This window comes from Rhinoraja longicauda, chromosome 7, assembly GCF_053455715.1.
Source record: "Rhinoraja longicauda isolate Sanriku21f chromosome 7, sRhiLon1.1, whole genome shotgun sequence".
NCBI classification, from domain to species: domain Eukaryota; kingdom Metazoa; phylum Chordata; class Chondrichthyes; order Rajiformes; family Arhynchobatidae; genus Rhinoraja; species Rhinoraja longicauda.
Genome location: NC_135959.1, coordinates 18276230 through 18303746, shown reverse-complemented (window position 1 = coordinate 18303746; position 27517 = coordinate 18276230). Strand labels below are relative to the sequence as shown.

Sequence of the window (27517 nt, the reverse complement as noted above, 5' to 3'; positions counted from 1 at the left end):
GTTCAGACTTCAGAGATACGGAGCAGAAACAGGCTCTTCGGCCAACCATTGATCACCCTGTACACTAGCACTATCCTACACACTAGGGACAATTTACAATTTTTACCGAAGCCAATTAACTTACAAATCTGTACATCTTTAGTGTGTGGGAGGAAACCGGAAAACACAGAGAAAACCCAGTCACGGGGAGAACATACAAACACCGTACAGACCGCACCTGTAACCAGGATGGAATCCACGTCCCCGGCTCTGTGTGCCCCAGACAGCATCTGTTACGAGATAAACCTTTAACGTTTCAAGTCTGAAATTTGTTGCTCAGCATTTTCCATTATAACTCAGTGATTTTCAACTCAACCCTCTGGTTTGCTCAAGTTAATAAATAATTTATGTTTACTTCCAAGTTCACAATCTTTTCCCCGACACCCCTCCAAATTATGAGTTTAAAGGTCTGACTGGAGCAGGATGGGAAATGGAAATTCGTTCTAACACATCCTTGAATGCAGTATATCCGATCAGACACAGCGTTTCATAGCAGATTTGAACTGCCTAGAAGCAGCAGTACCATGTGCAAAAGGCAAAGTGCTGGAGGAACTTGGCAGGTCAGACAGCATCTGTGGGGGAAATGGCAAGTTTCTTTCGCTGGCTGCTCTGAACAGCAATGTATTGATCAAGTACTGGTTTGCAGCAAAGAGCGATTGTTGTTAGCAAGGTACATACTGATTAGGACAATTAAGGATTTATTTCCATGGGTGACAGCCTTGACTTTTCAAAACCATCTGTTATCTCAAATCAAGCAATTCTTATTTGAAGCACCTTTTTTAAACAATTACACAGTACTTTCATCTGTCAGCAATTCCATTTAAGAAAACGTTGCAAATACAAGAAGTTTATTTGACTAAATAATTTAACACATTTACATAAACTATTAGGTAGACAAACGTTAAGCAAACATACAACAAACAAATTGTGAACCTAATCCTTTTAAACCTTCTGAACAGAGAAGTGCTTGGGAATTTAAAGTGCTGACTTTGAACTTAATAACTTGACCTTTAACAGGTTTAAAAGTTTGATGAATGAAATCCACACCAACAATTTCAAAACAACAATTGTTCAGTGTTTGCCACTGATCAGAATGCAGCTAGGCAAACGAGGGGACAGATCATAACCGTGGCAAATCCAGACAAGGTCCTCACTGCACTGGAGCACTTTATCACTGCAAAATAAAGAATCAGTTAATAAATATAGCAACAACATTCTTCCTACAAAATGAGACTTCAGTTTAGTACCACAGCAAATAAATTGACAGCTTCCACGGCAGCTTAAAGCAACAAAGCCTGCAGGGAAACAGCAGCCAATTCTACACAACAGGGTTCCACAAAGAAAATGTATGACCAGATAATCAATTTTAGATTTTGAGGATGATTTCCAGGAGAACTCCCTTGGTCTTCTTTCTTTAGTGGCCAAGAAAACAGAAGTGGTCTCTTTAATATCTCAGAGTGCAGCATTCTCCCAGCACTGTACTGGAGTGAAGTCTTGGCCAGATTCCACACATGTGCTTTGATGGCAAAAATGTTTGATCTCTAGCCACAACTATCGGGCAAATGAGGGATTTTCTATCCCAAGAGCAATGGAGAAACAATGTAAACCCTTTACAGAATTATCTGAGGTTGCAGAGCAGAGGTCTGTGGTGTAACTTCTATCCGAGTAGATTAAACAGGGGTACTGAACATAAACAGGGCTATCAAAGGCAATTCCATGTCAATGATTCCCCACATCTACAAAGAGTTACATCAAAGAGGGCAAGATCTACAGGAAATCTGGTTTAAAGTACCATGGAAGGCAGAAAAGTCAATGTTTCAGGATGAAGATTTTTCAGATCTTTTACCTCCAGGTCCAGTCTCTTCAGCTGAATTCTTTAGCACTTTTGGGAATAGATGCCCCTGGCAGGAATAAGGTGGCCTCATGATTATTCTCTTTCCTACTCACCATTCTTACAAATTGCTTGATGTTATTTTGTGAACTATTCCATTGAAAGGAATTGGGTTTGTGAAACAACAGTGGAAACCCAATCAAGATCAGGATTATGCAGGGCAAAAATGTAGAGTATTGAAGTTGGAAGATCATGTTGCATTTATAAAAGACGTTGGTGTAGTCGCATTTAGAGTATTGTGTTTAGTTCTGGGCATCATGTTATAGGAAAGATGGTGTTAAGTTGGAAAGGGTTCAGAGAAGATTTACAATGATGTTGCCAGGACTCAAGGATCTGAGCTATCGGGAGAGGTTGAGCAGGCTGGGACTCTGAGGGGTAACTTTTTCTACATAAAGGTTGGTGGGGGTATGGAATGAGTTGCCGGAGGAGGTAGTTGAGGCAGGGACTATTGCAACGTTTAAGAAACAATTGGACAGTCACATAGATAGGACAGGTTTAGAGGAATACGAGCCAAATGCAGGCAAGTGGGACATGTTGATAGCCATAAAAAGCTTGTATTTCTGGATCAGATATTGAGGGAGTCTCAAACCCAAGGAGTTAGAGGAAACATTACGATGACAACTGCACAAATAAAGTTAAGATCCACCCAATCCTCAATAACAATCTAATCACCCAAGAACAGGTGGACAGTAAAGATTGTTCAATTCTTTTCCTTCACCCCAAAAAGAGATTTTAGTAAATCTCCAGGGTGGCACAGTGGTAGAATTGCTGCCTTACAGCGCCAGAGACCTGGGTTCGATCCTGACTACGGGTGCTGTCTGTATGGCGTTTGTATATTCTTCCTGTGACCTGCGTAGGTTTTCGCCAAGATCTTCGGTTTCCTTCCACACTCCAAAGACATACAGGTTTGTAGGTTAATTGTCTCGGTAAATGTAAAAATTGTCCCTTGGGTGTATAGGATAATGTTAATATGCGGGAATCACTGGTCGACGTGGTCCCAGTGGGCTGAAGGGCCTGTTGTGATGCATCCCGATATTAAGCCCGTGTAACCTTTGGAGGGGGTGGTGGGAAGAGGGAGAAAAACTGTCTGCTGGGGGAAAAGGTTGTGGGGAGAAGGCAGGAGAATGGGGTTGAATAAATAAATGATGGAGTAGACGATGGACTGAATGGACTCTATTTCTAAACTAAGTGTTTTTGTTGTTTTTCCAAACTAAATGTAGAAATTTCTCTCAAGAAATTAGGTTTGTTTTGTTGTTAGACACAAAATGCTGGAGTAACTCAGCGGGACAGGCAGCATCTCTGGAGAGAAGGAATGGGTGACGTGTCGGGTCGAGACCCTTCTTCAATTTTGTTGTGTTGTGTTGAAGGATTAATAATAGATACTCACTGATTTGTTCAGATTTTAAACCGATCCAGTACATTACTCTGGACTGGGCCACAGTGGCTCTGCAACAGAAAGCATCAGCTTAATTATTACCTACATTCTGCAAAGGCATGGAGAAGAGGTTCACTTAACCAACCACATATTTCATCAACAATGAACACTGTCCAGTCACGCAATCTCTCCCAGGGAGAGAGAAAAAAAATCTAAGACCAAAAATATTTCCCAGCCCAACCCCTTCATAAATTTATCAGTTATTGGAGCTGAATTGGGCCAATCAGTCCATCGTCTACTCTGTCATTTATTTATTCAACCCCATTATCCTGCCTTCTCCCCACAACCTCTTCCCCCAGCAGATAGTTTTCCTCCCTCTTCCCGCCACCCTCTTCCAAAGAATACACGGGGTTAATATCGGGATGCATCACAACATGGTTTGGGAACAGCTCCATCCAAGATGGAAAAAAAACTGTAGAGAATTGTGGATGCAGCCCAGACCATCACTCAAACCAACCTCCCTTTTATTTACTTAATTTCTACCTCTCGCTGCCTCGGCAAGGCCACCAGCATAATCACGGATGAGGTGCACCCTGGCCACTCCCTCTTCTCCCCTCTCCCATTAGGCAAATACCTCTAGATTCGGGGACAGTTTCTTCCCAGCTGTTATCAGACATCTGAACCATCCTACCAACAACTAGAGCGCAGCCCTGAACTACCATCTACCTCACTCAAGAATCTCGGACTATCTTTATCAGACTTTACTGGCTTCATCTTGCACTAAACGTTATTCATATTGTTCCCTTTGTCATGTATCTGTGCACTGGATAGCTCGACTGTATCATGTATTGTCTTTGTGCAGGTTCAATCAGCTGTAAAATATACTTACACAAACTCAACTTTCATGTCACACTTATGCTTGGAGGGTGGATTCCAGGTGTAGACAGTAATGCCACTCTTCAAGTCAGTGTTTGAATGAGTGATTGCACTATTATGCATATTGAAACACTGGTAAGGGAGAGCAAGAAGTTAGACAATTCCTTCTTTCAGCTTAAAACATTTAAAACCTGACAAGGATTTGAATATATAGCAAAATTGTCATACTACAATTATACAAACCTTAGTGAGATCACACCTTGGGTACTGTAGGATTTGGGTCTCCTACCCAAAACAAGGTGTTATTTGCTGTACAGGGAAAGCTGCAAACATGCCTGGTGTGGTCCCTTGTAGTCCTAGCTTGCCCAACCTCTCCCTATAGCTCAGGCCCACAAGTCTTGGCAATATCCTCAAAGCTTCTCCACACTCCTTCCAGGTTTACAATATCCTTCCTACAGCAGAGTGACCAAAACTGAAAACAATACTCCAAATGTAGCCGCACCATAATTGTACAACTGTAACATAACATTCCAACTTCTGTACTTAATACCCTGACTGATGAAGACCAATGTAACTTAAGCCTTCTTGACCACCCCATCTACCCGTGATGACACTCCTAGACCCTCTGCTCTGCAACAGCCCCAGGGCTCTGCCATTCACTATGTTGGTCCTGCCCTAGTTTGACTTCCCAAGATACAACATCTCAACAGATCAAGATTCCGCTGATTTTTGATAACCATCTTCACTATCTACAATGCCACCCACTTTAGTGTTATCTGCAAAATTAATAATCATATTTTCTATATTATCACCCAAATCATGGATATAAACAACTAACAGCAATGAGCCTGGCACACCACTAGTCACAGGCAACCTTCCACCATCACTCTTTGCTTCCTGATCTCTATCCAGTCAGCTAGCTCACCCTGCATTCCATTCGTTCTAACCTTCTGCAGCCTCGTACACATCAAAGCAGAACAGAGTTTTATGTTTAATGTCCACTATTAATGGAGTTAAATAGATAGCATACAGATAACAAACAGTTCATACCGAAATGGCTTTTGTATTGGTGGGAGGCACGGTCCAGATACCAACTGCAACATTCCCATTAGGTTCTCGGCATTGAAGTAGCAGACCTTGGTAATCTGAGCCTATTATCGTCACTGTAAAGGAATGAGATTTTTTGCATGAAATTTATTTTCATTTCATGAAAACTTCAAGAAAGCAATTGGCTTTCTGCAAGTGCATTCAGCAAGGGGTGAAGGTTGAAAGGTAAAAGTTGAAGACTCAGCAGACCAGATTCACAAATAATATCAGATTCCTTAAGTTACTCAACCTCGGGGAAATGCAGAGACAACACTAGGAATGAAAGTCATAAAGACTAAGCAGTCAAAGGCTACTTCACACAAAAAATAGTGGGTATTCTGATGATTGTTATATTCCGGACGGCAGAATGAAGAACTAGACTCGCACATTACTTGCCGCTATCACGCGCCTTTTTATTACCCAGCATTCCCTGCTTATATTGAACACCAACTCATTAACATAAAACATGAATATGTATGAATACGTTATCTCCTTTTTTTTTAAAAAAGTATTAAATCTAAGTGCTTGGTTACAATTTTGTTGTTGTGATACTTGATTTAAACCAGTATTGTTTATCCTGTATTTATGAAATTTCAAATGATAAACATTATATATTTATTTTGCATATCTCCACATTTTCGTTTTACTTGTGCAGTGAGTTATCTAACTTACAAATCTAACTTAACGACTGGTTTACGGATCCTGCCTGACCGTCTAACAGTAACAGGTGTAAGAGGTTTAGGTGTTGACTCAACTGTAGGCTTGTTTGGCTCTGTTTTAGTACACTGACTTTGACCAGAGGAATCTATTTCTTTGTCTGTACTAACCGAATTTTGTGTTTCAACATTGAGTTGGGCGAAAGTGTCGCTTCGACTTCATTTGTCCACGCGACGGCGACAAGGAGACCGGATCATGCTCTCATGAGGCCTCTCACCAAGACTCCCTCTTGACACCCCGCCCGGGGGAACGACGAAAGAGAGAGATGGATGATGATCAGAACTTATTCATAAGGGCTCATGATTTGATGTACTCTCCCGAATCTGTTGTCTGTTACCCCTCCACTTCAGTGGTGGGCCTCTTAACTCCCACCCCAGTCAAGAATCCCAGTTATTTTATCCAAGGATGACATTCGAACCTTCCTGAATGGGATAACCGAAGGAGTGGATTGGGGGGATTGGGGTTTGGGCAAATAGTACAACTGGTTCATTAATATTGCTATATATCTCGCCATTATCTTAATATGTGTGTTTGTAGGCATTGCAGTAATCAAATGTATAATTGCGAGGCTCATGCAAACGATGCAGGGGTTTGGGAATACCCACAAAATGCTGATGTTGAGAATGGAGGAGACAGGGGAAACGTGTCCCATGCTAAAGCAGGATGAAAGTTCAATGGGAGGACTCACGAATGATCAGCTGAATGAGCAGGTGGCAGGAGAGTTAGTGGAATATCGGTGTATCAGGCTGATAGCAGAGATTTATGGTCCGCATTTCATTGCAGCGGTTAACAAGGAAATGTGCGCCCAGCTGGGCGTGCATCAGCAACTACACTGCGCACTACACCGCGTACCGGCCACAAGCTGCTGGCCTAGTCGAACGAGCTAATCAAACTTTAAAAACCAAACTCGCTAAACTAGTCGAACAAACTGGTTCTTCTTGGCTAAAACTGTTGCCTGTAGCTCTTTTTCAGATTCGCACTACTCCCGCAGGTCGGACTGCCCTCTCGCCTGCGGAGATCGTTTATGGGCGGACTCTCTGCACTCCTTGGAATGATGCTCCTCCAGCGCCGGTGCATTTCCACCATATGACTGACGATATGACCTCCTATATTATTGCCCTAACTAAAGCTTTGCATTTTGCTCATTCACAGGTTCGCGCTGCCTTTGGTACTCCACTTGCCAATACTCCCCCTTCTCCAATCACGCCTGTCTGTATGTTTCTTTTTTTTCCTAGTCAGATGTGCAGCACTTTGGTCAACGTGGGTTGTTTTTAAATGTGCTATACAAATAAATTGACTTGACTTGACTTGACTTGGTTCTTATGTCCTTATTAAAAATTGGACTAAGAAGTCCCTTGACCCACGGTGGGAAGGACCCTTCCAGGTTCTTCTTACGACCCCCACGGCTGTCAAGGTTGAAGGACAATAGACAATAGGTGCAGGAGTAGGCCATTCAGCCCTTCGAGCCAGCACCGCCATTCAATGCGATCATGGCTGATCACTCTCAATCAGTACCCCGTTCCTGCCTTCTCCCCATACCCCTTCACTCCGCTATCCTTAAGAGCTCTATCCAGCTCTCTCTTGAAAGCATCCAACGAACTGGCCTCCACTGCCTTCTGAGGCAGAGAATTCCACACCTTCACCACTCTCTGACTGAAAAAGTTCTTCCTCATCTCCGTTCTAAATGGCCTACCCCTTATTCTTAAACTGTGGCCCCTTGTTCTGGACTCCCCCAACATTGGGAACATGTTTCCTGCCTCTAATGTGTCCAATCCCCTAATTATCTTATATGTTTCAATAAGATCCCCCCTCATCCTTCTAAATTCCAGTGTATACAAGGCTAATTGGTCCAGCCTTTCAACATACGACAGTCCCGCCATTCCGGGAATTAACATAGTGAACCTACGCTGCACGCCCTCAATAGCAAGAATATCCTTCCTCAAATTTGGAGACCAAAACTGCACACAGTACTCCAGGTGCGGTCTCACCAGGGCCCGGTACAACTGTAGAAGGACCTCTTTGCTCCTATACTCAACTCCTCTTGTTACGAAGGCCAACATTCCATTGGCTTTCTTCACTGCCTGCTGTACCTGCATGCTTCCTTTCAGTGACTGATGCACTAGGACACCCAGATCTCGTTGAACATCATCTTCCTAACTTGACACCATTCAGATAATAATCTGCCTTTCTATTCTTACTTCCAAAGTGAATAACCTCACACTTATCTACATTAAACTGCATCTGCCATGTATCCGCCCACTCACACAACCTGTCCAAGTCACCCTGCAGCCTTATTGCATCTTCCTCACAATTCACACTACCCCCCAGCTTAGTATCATCTGCAAATTTGCTAATGGTACTTTTAATCCCTTCATCTAAGTCATTAATGTATATCGTAAATAGCTGGGGTCCCAGCACCGAACCTTGCGGTACCCCACTGGACACTGCCTGCCATTCCGAAAGGGACCTATTTATCCCCACTCTTTGCTTTCTATCTGTCAACCAATTTTCTATCCATGTCAGTACCCTACCCACAATACCATGTGCTCTAATTTTGCCCACTAATCTCCTATGTGGGACCTTGTCGAAGGTTTTCTGAAAGTCGAGGTACACCACATCCACCGACTCTCCCCTGTCAATTTTCCTAGTTACATCCTCAAAAAATTCCAGTAGATTTGTCAAGCATGATTTCCCCTTCGTAAATCCATGCTGACTCGGAATGATCCTGTTACTGCTATCCAAATGCTCAGCAATTTCGTCTTTTATAATCGACTCCAGCATTTTCCCACCACTGATGTCAGACTAACTGGTCTATAATTACCCGTTTTCTCTCTCCCTCCTTTCTTAAAAAGTGGGATAACATTTGCTATCCTCCAATCCACAGGAACTGATCCTGAATCTATAGAACATTGAAAAATTATCTCCAATGCTTCCACTATTTCTAGAGCCACCTCCTTAAGTACCCTGGGATGCAGACCATCAGGCCCTGGGGATTTATCAGCCTTCAGTCCCATCAGTCCACCCAAAACTATTTCCTGCCTAATGTGGATTTCTTTAAAAGAGTCCCAATCCTCTGTCTTCCCACTCTTCTTTGCTATGTTATACTTCCTCTCCTTAATTTTTATGCTGTCCCTGACTTCCCTTGTCAGCCACAGGTGTCTCTTACTCCCCTTAGAGTCTTTCCACCTCTTTGGAATAAATTGATCCTGCAACCTCTGCATTATTCCCAGGAATACCTGCCATTGCTGTTCTACCGTCTTCCCTGCTAGGGCCTCCTTCCAGTCAATTTTGGCCAGCTCCCGCCTCATGCCTCTGTAATCCCCTTTGCTATACTGTAATACTGACACTTCCGATTTTCCCTTCTGCCTTTCCATTTGCAGAGTAAAACTTATCATGTTGTGATCACTGCCTCCTAATGGCTCTTTTACCTCTAGTCCCCTTATCAGATCAGGATCATTACACAACACTAAATCCAGAATTGCCTTCTCCCTGGTAGGCTCCAGTACAAGCTGTTCTAAGAATCCATCTCGAAGGCACTCTACAAACTCTCTTTCCTGGGGTCCATTTCCAACATGATTTTCCCAGTCTACCTGCATGTTGAAATCTCCCATAACCACCGTAGCATTACATTTGTGACACGCCAATTTTATCTCCTGATTCAACTTGCACCCTATGTCGAGGCTACTGTTTGGGGGCCTATAGATAACTCCCATTAGGGTCTTTTTACCCTTACAATTCCTCATTTCTATCCATACTGATTCAACATCTCCTGATTCTATGTCACCCCTTGCAAGGGAATGAATATCATTCCTTACCAGCAGAGCAACCCCACCCCCTCTGCCCACCTGTCTGTCTTTTCTATACGTTGTGTACCCATGAATATTCAGTTCCCAGCCCTGGTCCTCTTGTAGCCATGTCTCAGTGATCCCTACAACATCATACTTGCCCATGACTAACTGAGCCTCAAGCTCATCCACTTTATTTTTTATACTACGCGCATTTAAGTACAACACTTTAACTTCTGTATTTACCTCCCCTCTCACATCGGTCACAAATGGCCCTGCCCTTAATCTCTTTTCCCCTCTAGAACTTCTGTTCCCATTCTTCCGAGAGTCTTCTGCAATATCTCCTGTATTCCCTTTAACCTCATCTTCATATTCACAATTTGTTAACCCCTCCCCCCACTACTTAGTTTAAAGCCACAGGTGTCGCACTAGCAAACCTGCCTGCCAGAATGTTTGTCCCCCTGCTGTTAAGATGTAACCCGTCCCTTTTATACAAGTCACCCCTAGCCCAGAAGAGATCCCAGTGGTCCAGAAATCTAAATCCCTGCTCTCTGCACCAGCCCCTCAGCCATAAATTCATACCCTCTATCTCCCTGTTCCTGGCCTCACCAGCACGAGGTACCGGTAGCAGTCCAGAGATAACCACCTTCGACGTCCTACTTCTCAGTCTTTTTCCTAACTCTCTAAACTCCCGCTGTAGCACCTCCTTCCTCTTCCGCCCGACGTCATTCGTGCCCACGTGCACAACGACTTCAGGTTGATCGTCTTCCATCACTAGGATGTTCTGAAGCCGGTCCGTGATGTGCTGAACCCTGGCACCAGGGAGGCAACAGACCATCCTCAAGTCCCTCCTGCTGCCACAGAATCTTCTGTCCGTCCCTCGGACGATGGAGTCACCCACCACTACGGCTCTTCCTGACTTCGGTCTCCCCTGTCGAGTATCCTTGCCAACAGGTCCGCCACTCGGACTGGAAACGTCTTCTGCCCCGACAGTTCCCAAGAGGGTATACCTATTTGCAATAGGCACAGGCACAGGGGTCTCCTGTAGTCCACGTCCACTCCCCCCTGAAACAGTCTCCCACCTTCGCTCGACCTGGACCCTTGGCGTGACAGCCTCACAATAGGTCCTGTCGAGGAAACTCTCGCATTCCCGGATGGCCCTGAGGTCATCCAACTGCCTCTCCAACTCCACCACACGTTCATTCAGGAGCTGCACCTGGACACAGTTCTTGCAGGTGTAGCTCCCAGAAGCTCCAGCGACGTCCCTATCTTCCCACATCCTGCCGGAAACACACTGCACCAATTTTTCCACCATTACTTTGTGTCTATAAACAGTTCAGGCTTAAAACAATTGTAACCTCCTCACCTCAGCCTCCTCGCCGAAGACTCGCAGCCGAAGACTCGCAGCCGAAGACTCGCAGCCGAAGACTCGCAGCCGAAGACTCGCACTTTTCTCACTGGGCTGTACCCTTTTTCAAGTCTTGCTTATATCACCAATTAAATTGCCTGATTGTCCAATTTACCAGACTTCTCACTTAAATGATCAACCAATCCACGTATTCTCTTCTAACTGACTTATTACACTGTAATTGCCACTCACTTACTTTCAGCCAACGGTGGTCCTCTCTCCAACTTCCCGACCTTTACAGACTGACGATCGGCCTGGGTGCATCTACATCACTGCAAATTGATTGGTCAGGCCAATCAAAAGGGGAAGGAGGAGGAGTCTGTTGGGAAGGATGGGAATGTTTAAGTCAATTTATCTCCTGTTTTGTAAGTTTTTGTTTTTGAGTTTTAAGTTTTTTTGAGTTTTTAAAATATGTTTGTGAGTCTTTTCTCTTTCAGACCAATCCAGATTATCATATACAATTATGGGACACGAAGTCTTATGTGGCCTCTTGGGGTTCGCCCAGATTACGAGTATGGCCAGGGTACTCTGGCGATGTGATCCCAGACGTAGCAACCGAGTTTTCCACCTTTGTAGAAACGATGTGATGATGTGTGATGACGATACACCAGAGGCTACGGGATCTTGGAATGTCACCAAGTATAATTACTGTAACGGAGTCCTACACCAAGATACCAGGATGACTCTCCAGGGTTACGTAGCCTCAAGCAGGTGAGAGAGAGAGAGAGAGAGAGAGAGAGAGAGAGAGAGAGAGAGAGAGAGAGAGAGAGAGAGAGAGAGAGAGAGCCTCAAGCATGTGCTTTAACCTAGCACACAATGCTGCAAAGCCCATGCGGAGTCCAGTGGCCGAAGCAAACAAAAAGGACAGATCTGGCTCTGCGTTCCTCATCTCCACATTAGCGTGAGACAAATCCCGTTTAGTGAAGACTGTTGCTCCGCTAACTTCTGCGTACAGATCTTGCGAGGTTGGCAACAGATATTGTTCGTCATCAACGGCTTGGTTGATTGTGACTTTGTAGTCACTGCAGTTTTGTCAACTTTTGGGTACGGCCACAATTGGCGTTGCCCAGTTGCTCTGGTCTGTCTTCACGATTACTCTATTCTGCTCCAACCTGTCGAGTTCTTCCTCTACTTGTTGCTTTAGCGTATATGGTACAGGTCTTGGTCGACAATACACAGGTTTCACATCTTGCTTAAGTCGAATGTGTGCAGAGTACCCGTTTATTCCCGTGTAACTGTCAGCAAATATTTCTGCATGTTTGCTTATGATGTTTTTAAGACGTGATTTGGACAAATCGATGCTGCCAATGTTCTTCCAGTCTAACTTTATTCTACTCAGCCAATCATTTCCAAGGAGGGTTGGTTTATTTCTGTAGCTGGCTACTATGATGGGCAGTGTTACTGACTGACCATTATGCTGAACTTTGCAGTTCATTTGACCGCATGTCTCCAAAACTACGCCCGAGTAGGTTCTCATCTTGACCTTACTCTCAGACAATGGTGTCTGTGAGAACTTTGTTTTGTACAGGTCTTTGCTCACGACTGAACAATCTGCTGCCAATGTCAGTACACCTATCGATTAACTGTTCATAAATCAATAGTTTAGTCCGAAAGTCCTTGCCTTGGCTGGCTGTAGGCTTATCGATGTCGGTTGCATAAATTCAAGATTCAAGATTCAAGATAGCTTTATTTGTCATCCAATATTGGACGAAATTCAGTCACCCACAGTCCAACAATAAAAGCATTAAATAAGCATTAAAATTACACAACCCCAAAAACCCCCCAAAACACAGTCCAACAATAAAAGCATTAAATAGGCATTCAAATTACACAACCCCAAAAACCCCCAAAACACAGTCCAACAATAAAAGCATTAAATAGGCATTCAAATTACCCAACCCCAAAACCCCCAAAAACACAGTCCAACAATAAAAGTATTAAATAGGCATTCAAATTACCCAACCCCAAAAACACACAAAAAAGAAACATCCATTAAAGAAACATCCATCACAGTGAGTCTCCTCCAGTCCTCTCTCTCCTCACTGTGATGGAAGGCCACAATGTCTTTCCCTTCTCCCGCTGTCCTTGCCCGCAGTCAGGTTGTTGTGGTTGCAGGCCGCACCGGACGGTCCACAGCGGGCCGCTCCCGCAGCCTCCGAAGACGGCCGGCTCCGCCGATGATAAGTCCGATCCGGGGCGGGCGAACACGCTGCTGCTGCCGCTGTTGCTGCACGTCGGGGCGGTCGTGGCTCCCGACATTGAAGCCCCCGCCCAGCAGAGAAATATCCCGCGGCATATCTTGGCATATCATAAATGGTGTACAACCCAAGTTAATTTCCATCTGGGTGCACGTCCCAAGTTGTGAACTCCTTTCTGGTGTTGTCGCTTGTTTCCCGCAGGTTGTTTGTTTCCTGCTTTAAGCTTGGCCCGACATGCTGAGGAGATATGGCCTTTCTTCTGGCAATTATAGCATTTGGCCGTTTTGAACTGACAAAATTGGGATGAGTTTTTACCGTTGCAACGATAACAACTGGCTGAACTCGGCTCCCCACCATACTTTGGTTTTGGTTTAGCGCTTTTTGGTTTGGCCATTGGCACTGGTTTGTGACTGTAAACGGCCACTGCAGTCTCTGGTGGACGAAACCCGCAAGCATTCTTTGATGCCATCTCCATTGTAGCAATCTTGCATGCTTTCTCGAATGTAAGATCTGGAGTGTTCATCAGTTTGGACTGAATTTGTTCATTCACTAGACCACAAGCAAATCTGTCGAGTAGTGCACGTTCGAGATAGGTTCCAAAGTTGCAGTGCAAAGTTACGTTTTTCAAGGCAACACTGTACTCACTGATTGTCTCATTCTGCTTCTGGTTTCTAGTGCCGAATTTATAGCTTTCTGCAATTTCCAGAGGTTTTGGGCTGAAGTGCTCCTCCAACTTATTCATAATATCATTGAATGGCACGTCTTTTGCCGTTATGGGCTTAAGGAGAGTCACAAGTGTGACGTACACTTCAGGACCGATCTCCGTGAGCAGAATCGTTTTCAAGCATTCACGAACAGCCTTATTTGTTGCAGTCACTACCTCTTCTTCACCGCTAATCTCCATTATGTTGTTGGCCATGAAGAACATGTTTGCTCTCTCCATATGAGCTGAATGGCTCTCGACTTTTGTCAAAAGTGCCAAGATTTCCGATGTAGCCTGTGGACGCCGCCATCTTGTCCCTCTCTTTTTTTTTTAAAAAGGACGAGGAAAGTCCGCTCAAAAACCCCGATTTCCTGTCTGTTCTGGTGTAGCAATTCACCTAAAATTTAGCTGTACAAAGGCTATACTAGCTTGAGGAACTCGACATGAAAAAAAGCTCAGTCCCAAATCCTTTACAATCCCGTCCTCGTCGCCAATTTTGTTATATTTCGGACGGCAGAACTAGACTCACACATTAGTGCGGGTATCACACGCCTTTATATTACCCAGCAATCCCTGCTTATATTGAATACCAACTCATTAACATAAAACATGAATATGTATGAATACATTACAAAACGGGCTTGATAAAGGAGATGAAGAAGCTCTTGTGGGGTTTAGTTTAGAGATACAGCGCAGAAACAGGCTCTTTAGGCCCACCGGGTCCGCGCCAACCAGCAATCCCCGCACATTAACACTATTCTACACCTACTAGGGACAATTTTTAAAAATATTTACCAAGCCAATTAACCTACATACTTGTACGTCTTTGGAGTGTGGGAGGAAACCGAAGATCTCGGAGAAAACTCAAGCAGGTCACAGGGAGAGCGTACAAACTCCATACAGACAGTATCAAGCATCAAAAGACCCAATGGTTCAAAAGCCCAATTTTGGAACATAGCATCTCTCACCAAGAATTCATAGAGTTAGAGCGATACAGTACATAAACAAACCCTTCAGTTCAATACACTTATGGCAACCACCACACCCATCTATACCAATCCTCCTTACCCTGCATTCATTCCATATTCTTTGAAAGCCCAACTCATTTAAATTGAGCCCACCCCCACCCCCACCCCCACCCCAGACACTCACTCATCCCCCCCTCCCAGACACACAACATACCTCCCACACCTCACTCCCCCCACACCCCTAACCCACACCTCAGGTACTCACCCCCTTCCCACACCAGACTACAAACACCACACATTCCCACCATTGACACACCCTCTCACCATACCAGACCCATAACATACACCATTGTTCACATTCACCCCCCCCAACACCACACCCCCCCCTCACACCACACCCCCTCACACCACAACCTCCTCACACCACACCCCCCTCTCACACCACACCCCCCCTCACACCACACCCCCCTCTCACACCACACACTTCAGACACACCCCCCACAAATCCACAACATACTCCCCACCAGATGCTCACCCCCACCTGAACCCCTCCCCGCACAACCCACAAACGCCATTGATACTCATCCCTAACCACAACTGATTCACACACGATAACACCACACCACTGACGATCACCTCCATCCACCAGAACCTTCCCCACAACATACCCACACCATGTGTAAGAAGGAACTGCAGACACTGGTTTAAACCAAAGATACAAAAAGCTGGAGTAACTCAGCAGCAACCCTGGAGAGAAGGAATGGGTGACGTTTCCGGTCGAGACCCTTCTTCAGCCTGGTTAGGTATAAGGGAAACGAGAGATATAGACGGTGATGTGGAGAGATAAAGAACAATGAATGAAAGATATGCAAAAAAGTAACGATGATAAAGGAAGTAGGCCATTGTTAGCTGTTTGTGGGGTGAAAATGAGAAGCTAGTGCAACTTGGGTGGGGTAGAGGGATAGAGAGAGGGAATGCCGGGGCTACCTGAAGTGAGAGAAATCAATATTCATATCACTGGGCTGTAAGCTGCCCAAGTGAACTATGAGATGCAGTTCCTCCAATTTGCATTTGGCCTCACTCTGACACTGGACGAGTCCTAGGACAGAAAGGTCTGTGTTGGAATGGGAAGGAGAATTACAGTGTCCAGCAACCAGGAGATCAGATAGGTTCAGGCAGGCTGAGTGAAGGTGTTCCGCGAAATGATCACCCAGTCTGCGTTTGGTCTTGCCGATGTACAAGCGTCCCACATCATGAACAGCGGACACAGGAGATGAGGTTGGAAGAGGTGCAAGTGAACCTCTGCCTAACCTGAAAGGACTTTTGGGGTCCCTGGACAGAATTGAGGGAGGAGGTATAGCGACAGGTGTTGCATCTTCTGTGGTTGCAGGGGAAGATACCTGGGGAGGGGGTGGCTTGCGTGGGAAGGGATGAGTTAACCAGGGAGTTGCAGAGGGAACAGTCGCTGCGGAAGGCAGAAAGGGATTGGGATGGGAAAATGTGGCTAGTGGTGGGATCCCGTTGGAGGTGGTGTAAATGTTGGAGGATTATGTGTTGTATGCAATGGCTGATGGGGTGGAAGGTAAGGACTAGGGGGACTCTGTCTATGTTGCGACCAGGGCGAGGGTGAGCAAGGGTGGAGCTGTGGAATACCGAGGAGACACGAGTGAGAGCATCATCTATGATGGGAGAGGAGCACCCCCGTTCCCGAAAAAATGAGGACATCTCAGATGTCCTAGTATGGAACACCTCATCTTGGGCACAGCTGCAACGTTGTCAGAGGAATTCCCTAAAGAATGAGGTTGCTGGACACTTTAATTCTCCTTCCCATTCCTACACAGACCTTTCTGTCCTTGGTGTCCTTCACAAAACTTTACAAAATGGCGGCACTGCCCTAGCAGCTGCGGCTCACCTGCGGTCCATTTGTCTTTGTGTTTTTGTTGTTTTTGTTGGTCTTAATTGTAGTTGTGATGTGGTGTTTTTGTGTTTGTGTACTATGTGTGTATGTGGGGGGGGAGGGGGAAACTGTAACATTGTAAATATGTGTCCCTTCCGAACGGAGACCCGACCTTTGTTTTCTGGGCCGTGTCTCCGTTCCAGCTGCGGCCTACCATCGGCCCAACTCCTGGAGCTGTCGGCCTCCACGGCTCTGGTTCGCAGAGCCCGCGGATCGGACTTACCACCACCGGAGCCGGCCGTCTTCGGAGGCTGCGGGAGCGGCTGCGACTCGCCTTAGGCTCGGGCCGCGTGGATGCCGACATCGGGAGCTCCGGCAGCGGCAGCGGGTTCGCCCGCCCCGGATCGCGGGGCTTGGGTCGCGGACATTTCACCGTCCGGCGCGGCCTAAGATATGCCGCGGGATATTTCTCTGCTGGGCGGGGGCTTCAATGTCGGGAGCCACGACCGCCCCGACGTGCAGCAACAGCGGCAGCAGCGTGTTCGCCCGCCCCGGATCGGACTTATCATCGGCGGAGCCGGCCGTCTTCGGAGGCTGCGGGAGCGGCTGCGACGCGACGCGCCTTGGGCTTGGCCCGCTGTGGACCGTCCGGTGCGGCCTGCAACCACAACAACCTGGCTGCGGGCGAGGACAGCGGGAGAAGGGAAAGACATTGTGGCCTTCCATCACAGTGAGGAGAGGACTGGAGGAGACTCACTGTGATGGATGTTTCTTTGATGGATGTTTCTTTTTTTTGTGTGTTTTTGGGGTTGGGTGGTTTGAGTGCCTGTTTGATGCTTTTATTGTTGGACTGTGTTTTTGGGGGGTTTGGGGTTGTGTGATTTGAATGCCTATTTAATGCTTTTATTGTTGGACTGTGTTTTGGGGGTTTTTGTGGTTGGGTAATTTGGGTTCCTGTTTAGTGCTTTTATTGTTGGACTGTTTTGGGGGGTTTTTTGGGGGTGTAATTTAATGCTTATTTAATGCTTTTGTTGTTGGACTGTGGGTGATTGAATTAACATTTTGTTCAAGATGGCCGCGCCGTTGTGTTTGGCTGCCTGCCACTGTATGTTTCTTTTTTTTTCCTAGTCAGATGTGCAGCACTTTGGTCAACGTGGGTTGTTTTTAAATGTGCTATACAAATAAATTGACTTGACTTGACTTGACTTCATTGTCAGAGTTAGGCTAAACACAAATTGGAGGAACAGCATCTCATATTTCACTTGGGCAGCTTACAGCCCAGTGGTGAGTCTTGATTTCTCTCACTTCAGGTAGCCCCAGCATTCCCTCTCTCCCTATCCATCCCCCACCCAAGTCACACTAGCTTCTTATTGTCACCCCACAAACTGCTAACCATGGCCTGTTTCCTTTATCATTACTTCTTTGCATATCTTTCATTCATTGTTCTTTATCTCTCCGCATCACCGTCTATGTCTCATGAGTTACTCCAGCTTTTGACTCACCACCCACCATAGAAACTCACCTCCTCACACCAGACACTCATCATCACACCACTTGCCATCTCTACCAAAGATACTACCCCCCCCCTCCCCCCACACTCATCCCCCACACCAGACACTCTCCACACCAGACCCACAAACACCATATATCCTCACCACTGAAACTCATCCCCACTCCAACCCAACTCACACCAGACCCACAACATATCCACCCCATCAAAGACACTCACCACCCCCACCAGACTCCCCACATCAGACACATCATCATTAACACTCACTCCCCACCACAACCCATCCCCACCCACACCAGACCCTCAAGAAATCCACATCCTCCTATCTGAACTACAACATACCCTCATTCTCTCTCTCCCCCCACCTCCCACCCCCCCTCACCCCCTTCCCCCCCACCTCCCCACCCCTCACCCTCCCACCCACCCCTCACCCTACACCCCACCCCCGACAGTCTCCCCCCCGAGGCCGCCCACCTTGCGCGGTGCCGTTGAGATAGGTAACAGCGATGGTGTGAGGCGGGTCGGAGGTCCGTGGGCTGACGTCGGTGTGGGAAGGCAAGAGGCTGGAGCAGGCGCGGAGAGGCGCGCCGCCGGGCAGCGCCAAGACCAGCGGGAGGCAGAGGGCGAACAGCGCGGGAAAACCCGCACACGACAGTAAGGCCGGCATCGTGGGGCAGCAACTCGGTGTGAGCCCAACCCCGGCCGCTGGCGCTCTGACAGAGGAGCGAGGGTGGGGTCAGGCGGCAGGCGGGGCATAGCGGCAGTGCAGTGCGGCGGGGCCTAGCGGCAGTGCAGTGCGGCGGGGCCTAGCGGCAGTGCAGTGCGGCGGGGCCTAGCGGCAGTGCAGTGCGGCGGGGCCTAGCGGCAGTGCAGTGCGGCGGGGCCTAGCGGCAGTGCAGTGCGGCGGGGCCTAGCGGCCTGAGCAGCACTCACCAAGACCTGGGCGGGGGTTGTAGGTTAATTGCCCCTAGTGTGCAGGGTGGATGATAGTGTTGTAGGTTAATTGCATCCTGGGTGAACATCTAAAATTAGTACCTCGTTCCTACTTTTTCCTCATATCCCTTGATTCAGTTAGCCCTAAGAGCTAAATCTAACTATCTTGAGGCCTCCACTGCCTCTGGGTGAAAAAGTTTTTCTTATCTCCAGAGAAAAAGATTAGTAAAGGCAAATGTGGGTCCCTTGAAGGCAGAAACGGGTGAAATTATTATGGGAAACAAGGAAATGGCGGAAGAGTTGAACAGGTACTTCGGATCTATCTTTAGTAAGGCAGACACAAACAATCTCCCAGATGTACTAGTGGACAGAGGGAGACGGAGGAACTGAAAGAAATTAGCATTAGGCGAGAAATAAAATTGGGTAGACTGGTGGGACTGAAGGCTGATAAATCCACAGGGCCTAATGGTCTGCATCCCAGGATACTCAAGGAGGTGGCTCAAGAAATCGTGGACGCATTGGTGATCATTTTCTAATGATCTATAGATTCAAGATCATTTCCTGTGGATTGGAGGGTAGTTAATGTTATCCCACATTTCAAGAAAGGCGCAAAAGAGAAAACGGGGAATTATAGACCAGTTAGCCTGACGTTGGTGGTGGGGAAGATGCTGGAGTCAATTATTAAAGAGGTAATTACGGTGCATTTGGATAGCGGTAAAAGGATTGGTCCAAGTCAGCATGGATTTATGAAGGGGAAATCTTGACTAATCTTCGGGAATTTTTTGAGGATGTGACAAGTGAAAATGGATGGAGGAGAGCCAGTGGATGTGATGTATCTAGACTTTCAGAAAGCTTTTGATAAGGTGCCACATGGAAGGTTGGTGAGCAAAATTAGAGCACATGGTATTCGGGGTAGGGTAATGACATGGATAGAGAATTGGTTAGCAGACAGGAGGCAAAGACTAGGAATAAACGGGTCCTTTTCAGAATGGCAGGCAAGGCTCGGTGCTGGGGCCGCAACTATTTACAATATGTGTTAATGATTTGGATGATGGAATTAGAAGTAACACTAGCAAGTTTGCGGATGACACAAAGCTGGGTGACAGTGTGAACTGCAAAGAGGATGTTAGGAGGTTGCAGGGGGACTTGGACAGGTTGAATGAGTGGGCAGATGCATGGCAGATAATGTAAATAATTGTGAGGTTATCCATTTTGGCGGCAAAAATAAGGAGGCAGATTATTATTTCAATGGTGTCAGATTAGGTAAAGGGGAAGTATTGGAGTATTGTGTGCAGTTTTGATCTCCTAATTTGAGGAAGGACGACCTTGCTATTGAGGCAGTGCAGCATAGGTTCACAAGGTTAATCCCTGGGATATGCTTTATTCGCACTCACGGTCAGACCCGTAACTGGCGTCTGCAACCCCCCACCCTCCCCCAACGGCATGTGTTGAGATTTGTGTGTGAGAGAGGCGTGGGGAGAACGCGGGCAGCGAACACTCTAGCTCGAACGTGACCAGACCACAAATGACCAAGCACTGCTTTCGAAAATACGTCGAAACAGTTTGGGTGCTATCTGTGTCGTCAAATATTTTTTTAAAATATATAATTCCTTTTCCGTCTCCCAGAGAAGAGGTCAAAAGTGAGAGTTAGTTGAGGAGCCATTCAGAAAGGAAGACTAGCAGAGGCAGCAGCAGAGTGCTGCCCACCCCATCACCGTTATCCTCCTTAGACCTCAATGGCAATGAAGAACTTCCCACAGACAGGACCGATACATCTGATGCAGCAGAATAAGGTATGTCTTTGTATGGATCAATGATTTAAAAACAATTGAAGAAAAACACATTTGAGTCTTAAATTTTGTGTTTTATTCTTCAAAGTTATTAAATCTGGAACTTTGACAATCTTTTATTTCATTCAGTTCCTTGCCTATATCTATATACTAAACCTCTTGTTTGTTTATTCCTGAACTACAGCCAAATCGGTACAAGATAGCGTAACAATTTTAGACCCACCTTACTCACTGTCGTCCCTTTGGTGCTAATGGAAGAAGTTTCATTGAAATCGGTTATATTTTTTAAGTTATTCACATTTTAAAGTTTAAATCTATCTCCTAGGGAGGGGGGAGGGAGGGAGGGGGAGGAGGGAGGATAAGGGGGGTTGAGGGGGATGGAGTGGGGGAAAGGGAAGAGGAGGGGGAGGAGGAGGGGGAAGGGGAAGGGCGGAAGGAGGGGAGGAGAGGTTGCTGCACCAATACAGGAGAGGTTTGGGCCCAACGGGTCCACTTGGTCTAGTAATTATTATTTGTGTGTGAACAGTGACAGGGTGTTGGCAACTACCTGACTGAAGAGGGCAGCATTTCCATTGCGATGATGGAAACTGGAGGACTCAGAGAAAATGCACAAGATCCCAGGGAGAACGTGCAAACTCAGCACAGACAGCATCAGAGGTGAGGATTGAACCGGGGTCATTAGAGCAGTGAGATAGTGGCTTTAGAGTCATGCTGCCTGCCAGTTTACATCCTGTGTGGGAAGATGGATGATGGGGTGAAGGAAAGTTGGAAGGTAAAGGGGTAGAAAACTCCCTTCATTATTTTTTTTATGCAGTGATTAGCTATGATCTCAACCGTAACTCACTGCCCTAAGCAGTGGTGGAAATGGAGATAACCGGGTTATCAAAAGAAAATTAGATCAGCACTAGGAAGAAAGATTTGCAGAGAGACGAAGAAAGAACGGAGAAATGGGATGAGGTTACCCGACTTGAAGCAAGCAAGCACTCAATGGGCAAAATGGCCTATTTCTGCGCTGTAACACGTCTGTGAATTTGTAGGATACCAATTATGGATGTTAGCCACATTACCTAATCCAGAAGCAAAAGACTGCAATGAATGAATGAATGAATTAATTAATGAATGAATAAATAAATGAATACTTTATTATGAATGAATAATAACAGAAATGCAAAGGGACAGGGTTGGAAATGCTCAGCAGGTCGATCAGCATCTATAGAGGGAAGGACAGACTTAAAGTTTCAGGTCAATGACTCCCATTCAAATGGCACGGTGGCGCAGCGGTAGAGTTGCTGTCTTACAGCTCGGGTTCGATCCTGACTACGGGTGCTGTACTGTACGGCTTTTGTACGTTCTCCCCGTGATCTGCGTGGGTTTTCTCCGAGATCTTCGGTTTCCTCCCACACTCCAAAGACGTGCAGCTTTGTAGGTTAATTGGCTGGGCAAATGTAAAAATTGTCCCTTGTGGGTGTAGGATAGTGTTAATGTGCGGGGATCGCTGGGCGGCGCTGTCCCCGGTGGGCAAAAGGGCCTGTTTCTGCGCTGTATCTCTAAATCTAAATCTAAAAAAATCTTTAACTTTCTTTCTCTCCACATATGCTGCCCAATTTGCTGAGAACTTCCAGCATTTTCTATTTACAGTTGTGGTGTTATTTAAGCACTGCTGGTAATAATTTGAAGAGGGCACCAGATTTTGGTTAACAACTGGGCATTTCTACCAGAATCTCAGTCTCTTTATTCCAAAGTAGATAACCCGGGAAAGGGCAAGTCTGAGCAAGCAATCAATGGCACCATCTCCTGGGCCTTCTTGAAGCAACAAGTCTGCCATCGTGTACTGTATTACGAGAATGAACATTGCAAAGATGTTTAATACTTTTAGTTTAGTTCAGAGATACAGGACGGAACCAGACCCTTTGGTCCACCGGGTCTGCACCAATCAGTGATCCCCCAACACTAGCACTAAACTACACACTAGGCTCAACCATTGAAGAGCATCATAAATGCTTTAAGACCACTGATTGACCTCACTGTTCACCAATTGGAAAAGCACAATAGCCTCACAGCATTGGGGATCTAGCGCCTTTGCATATGAGTGATTTGCACTGGGAATATGAGGCAGATTTCTTTTGTACTCATTTTCATTTGTAACTAGACCAAGTGGACCTGTTGGGCCCAAACCTGTCCTGCTTTGGTGCTGCACCCTCTCCTCCCCCACTCCCCCCTTCCCCCCCACTCCATCCCCCTCAACCCCCCTTACCCTCTCACCACCTCCCTCCCTAGGAGATAGATTTAAACTTTAAAATGTGAATACCTTTAAAAATATAACACCGATTTCAATGAAATTTCTTCCATTAGCACCAAAGAGACGACGGTGAGTAAGGTGGGCCTAAAATTGTCGCGGTATCGTGTACCGTTTTGGCAGTAGTTCAGGAACAAACAAATAAACAACTGAGAGTTTTAATTTATAGATGACTGCAACCTTGTGTTGCACGACAACGATGAACTTCAGTGCCCAGTTATCCACAATATTAGGATTTACATTACAAAACAATATCATACTAAAAATCTGAATCACACTAGCAAACAAAACAAAAACTGTCTTCTTGCACAAGACCAACAAAATCTGTTCAGATTTAGCATTGGCCTGCCACACAAGGTGGCAGTCATTACAAATGAAAATGAGTACATAAGAAATTTGCCTCATATTCCCAGTGCAAATCACTCATATGCAAAGACTAGATCCTGAAGGCGATGAGGCTATTGTGCTTTTCCAATGGTGAACAATGAGGCCATTCAGTGGTCTTAAAGCATTTAGGATGCTCTTCAATGGTTGAGCATAAGATTACATTAATGTACATTTTTGGCTCTCCTTTCCCAATTAAAGTCCCCGTTTTTACCCTGCACATAGAATTGAGCAGAAGCTTCATTCTAAAATAAAGAAAAATATCGAAACTTGGCAATCTCAAAGCAGTAGGAGAAATAAGATGCACATACGAACTGCACAGAAAATGCATGTGAATTCAAACAAAATTCCCACTGGCAACCCTATATCAACCAATGAGTTGGATACTGAGCAATGCAAGTACTTGGGATAACAGTAAACAGTCGTTAACAATGTTAATTTACTCAAAGTAATTTAAAATTATAGTAATTTCACCCAATACAAGCAGTGTATTTTCACCAGAAATACGATAATACACACAGAAGTTATGCAGCTAAAAAATAATACCATGCACGGTGATTTATATATTATACATCAGTGATTTTTGTTAAAGAAAAGGTTCTTGAGGAACTCTTAAATGACTTTCTTTGATTCTGTGCAGCTGGAGGGAACCTCTTGCAGTGATCTCCAGGGCAAACTTTACATTAATAAAGTGTTCAACATGAATGCAGACAAGATGTTTCAGCTTCTCTTCACCGAATCTCACTTTCTACGGAAATTTGCAAATGCGAGAAAAATTATAGGTAACTGCAATTTTGGGTAAAGTTGGGACGGGTAACTGTTCCGACAAGTGTGAGATGATGTTTTGGGGAAGTCAAGTAGGCGTAGAACATATGCAGTGAATGTTGACAAACAGAGAGGTCCTGGGGTTCAAGTCCATAGCTCCCTTAAAGTTGCCACATTTGTTGACATGGTGGTGAAGAAGGCAGATAACATGCTTGCTATGTTGTTATTTTTAATATATAACATTAAGTTGCAACTTTACAGAATATAGACTTGTAATATTGTGTGCAGTTCTGCTTACCACACGAGAGGGAGGATTTGATTGTAGGATTTGATTGTCTCTCCAGCAGGATTTGACTGCTGGAGAGAGTGCAGAAGACATTTACCAGGATGTTGCTTGGATTGAAGAAGGGTCTCGACCCAAAATGTCACCCATTGCTTCTCCCCAGTATGCTGCCTGTCCCGCTGAATTACTCTATTGTCTATTTTTGGATTGGAAGATGTTAGTTATGGGAAGAGATTGGACTTGTTTTCCCTGAAGTGAAGGAGGCTGTGGGGTGACCTGATATTACTACATAAAATTAATATTGGCATAGATACAGTAGAGAGGTCGTTTTTTTTTCATCCCATGCGAGGGATATCAAAAACAAGAGGGCTGAGGGTTTAGGCGAGGGGAAGAAGTTTTAAAGGGGATTTAGGGTTACGTTTTTTCATTCGGAGAATGGTTGACATGTGGAATGCGATGCCAGAGAAAGTGGGAGAATCAGATAAAATCACTATATGAAATATTTAGACAGTCACAAATAGGCAAGATACTGAGGAGTGTGACCCACATGAGGCAAATGGATTGGTGTGGATAAAAAGTCAACATGGACATGGTGGGCTGAAGGGTCTGTCTCTGTGCTAAATAGGCTGAATCTATGACTAATTATATTTGGGAATCTCATTGTTAAGCATTGTGTATAGATATACGTTTTCAGTGTGGCTTTCAGGTCTGTTCACTCTGACTGTTAGGTAGCTAGATCATGTGTATGCATACTGGACATGGAATAAGCATAGATGTGCATAGTGAAGACTTGGCAAGCTGTGGGAGGTGATTAAGATTATACATGACGCTCAGCAAAAGCATAGCTCGGTAAAGAGGAATGATTCAAGAGAGCAGTGAACAAGACGGGTAATAAAAATCAGAGAATATAGAACACAACAGCACAGGATAGACACAGAATGCTGGAGTAACTTAGCAGGACAGGCAGCATCTCTAGAGAGAAAGAATGGGTGATGTTTCGGGTCGAGCACCTTCTTCTATGACTGAGCAAACGGAACAATTAAATTTTTACTTGCAGCAGCACAACAGATATGTAAATATGGTACTCCATTTGTAAATTATTAATAATGGAATAGTAGCTGAGTGACTACTTGTAATGGCAGTTTCTATACCTTCTCAAAGTCCAACTTCGATAGCCATTACTGCTCGGGGATGTGGTGGAGATATAACTTACGCACACACCGCACTCTGAGATAGCAAAAATTAATCTTTCAAACACTGTTTCTTGATTAATTGGTCATTATTAAAGTAGCACAAATCAAAAGAGTAATTCATAACATTGTTCTTATCAACTGCTTCTCTTCAAACAACACAGTCGTTACCATGTGGTCGTTACTGTGTGGTAAAAAACTGTATTCTCTCCATCCTCCGAGACCAAACTGACCCCCAATCTCTGTGACCACGCTAACCTCCTCAGATGTAGACACTCCCCATTGTAGGTGTGATTTGTATCAAATCACACCCACAAGCATGCAAAAAAAAAAAAAACTAGAAATATTAAACAAGGCCATAATATAATGACAGTAACTAATTTAAGCGTAAATGGCTCCTACACTACTAATATGAAAGAGAAACTAATCTTGTTCTCTTAGATCTTGTTGTTAGTCCAGGGGAGAAAGACATGAGTGGTTACCAGGCAAGGTCACTGAGATATGTGATAACTATCACAAACCCTCTAATCGGCAAGTTTTCAACAGCAACAGCAACTGTGAACCAGGTGCTGACAAAGGCAATGTTTTTTTATTGCACGGGTGTTGTCTGTACAACGTTCTCCCCGTGACCGCATGGGCTTTCTCCGGCTTCTCTGGTTTCCTCCCACAGTCCAAAGACGTACAGGCTTGTAGGTTAATTAGCTTCGGTAAAAGTTACAAATTGTCCATAGTGTGTAGGATAGTGCTAGTGTACGAGGATCACTGGTTGGCGCGGACTCGGTGGGCTTTCCACGCTGTATCTCTAAACTAAAGTAAACTAAGCTAAACTAAACTAAAGCCTATAGTTCAATAAATGTTTCATCAGGTGACCTTGGGTCATTCTAAGTGATAATTTTCAATACCAGTGCCTCGCAAGGCTGCATTCTCAGCCCCTTTACTATTCTACCTATAAACTCATTACGGTGTGGTCAAAATCTGCTCTCTCTCCATTTACATGTGACATCAGTATCGTAGGCATGATCTGATGAGACAGAGAACAGAAAGGAGATAAAGAATTTAGTTGCCTGGTGTCAAGTCAGCAACCGATCACTCAATGTCAGCAAAACAAAGGAGCTAATTATCGACTTCAGAAAGTGGAATGCAGTACACAACCCAGTCACTATCAATTGTGCTCAAGTTGCGAGCACAGATGCACCATAGAAAGCATTGTATCGGGTTGCATGACATCGACAGTTGGTATGGGAACTGCTCTGCCCAAGACCGCACTAAATAGCAGTGAGCTGTGACCAGTCCGTCACACAAACCAGGCTCCCTAATCCTCACCCTCCATCAACTCCCATTTATACTTCACATTGCCTTGTGAAAGCAGCAAATATATTCAAGGACCACTCACACATACCATGCCCATTCTTTCCTCTTCCCT

General features: G+C 45.3%; 1 protein-coding gene across 1 annotated transcript; it reads right to left on the bottom strand.

Annotated features, from left to right (window-relative positions):
* Window positions 1-842: 842 nt before the first annotated feature.
* Window positions 843-19120, bottom strand: LOC144595484 (defense protein l(2)34Fc-like). Its single transcript, XM_078403009.1, has 5 exons — window positions 18928-19120; window positions 5232-5344; window positions 4195-4313; window positions 3318-3376; window positions 843-1213 (listed from the first exon to the last, which is right to left on the bottom strand). Exons 1-5 carry the CDS (start codon window positions 19118-19120, stop codon window positions 1128-1130), a joined length of 570 nt encoding a protein of 189 aa, XP_078259135.1. The 3' UTR covers window positions 843-1127.
* Window positions 19121-27517: the final 8397 nt, after the last annotated feature.

Bases quoted from the DNA above. Each gene is read 5' to 3' on its own strand.
- LOC144595484 (XM_078403009.1), bottom strand. From the start codon at position 19,120: ATGCCGGCCTTACTGTCGTGTGCGGGTTTTCCCGCGCTGTTCGCCCTC. The intron at 3,377-4,194 runs GTAAGTATATTT...TTTCTGTTGCAG, and splicing joins GACATGAAAGTTGAGTTTGT to AGCCACTGTGGCCCAGTCCA. The intron at 1,214-3,317 runs GTGAGTATCTAT...TTTATTTTGCAG, and splicing joins TTTAAAATCTGAACAAATCA to TGATAAAGTGCTCCAGTGCA.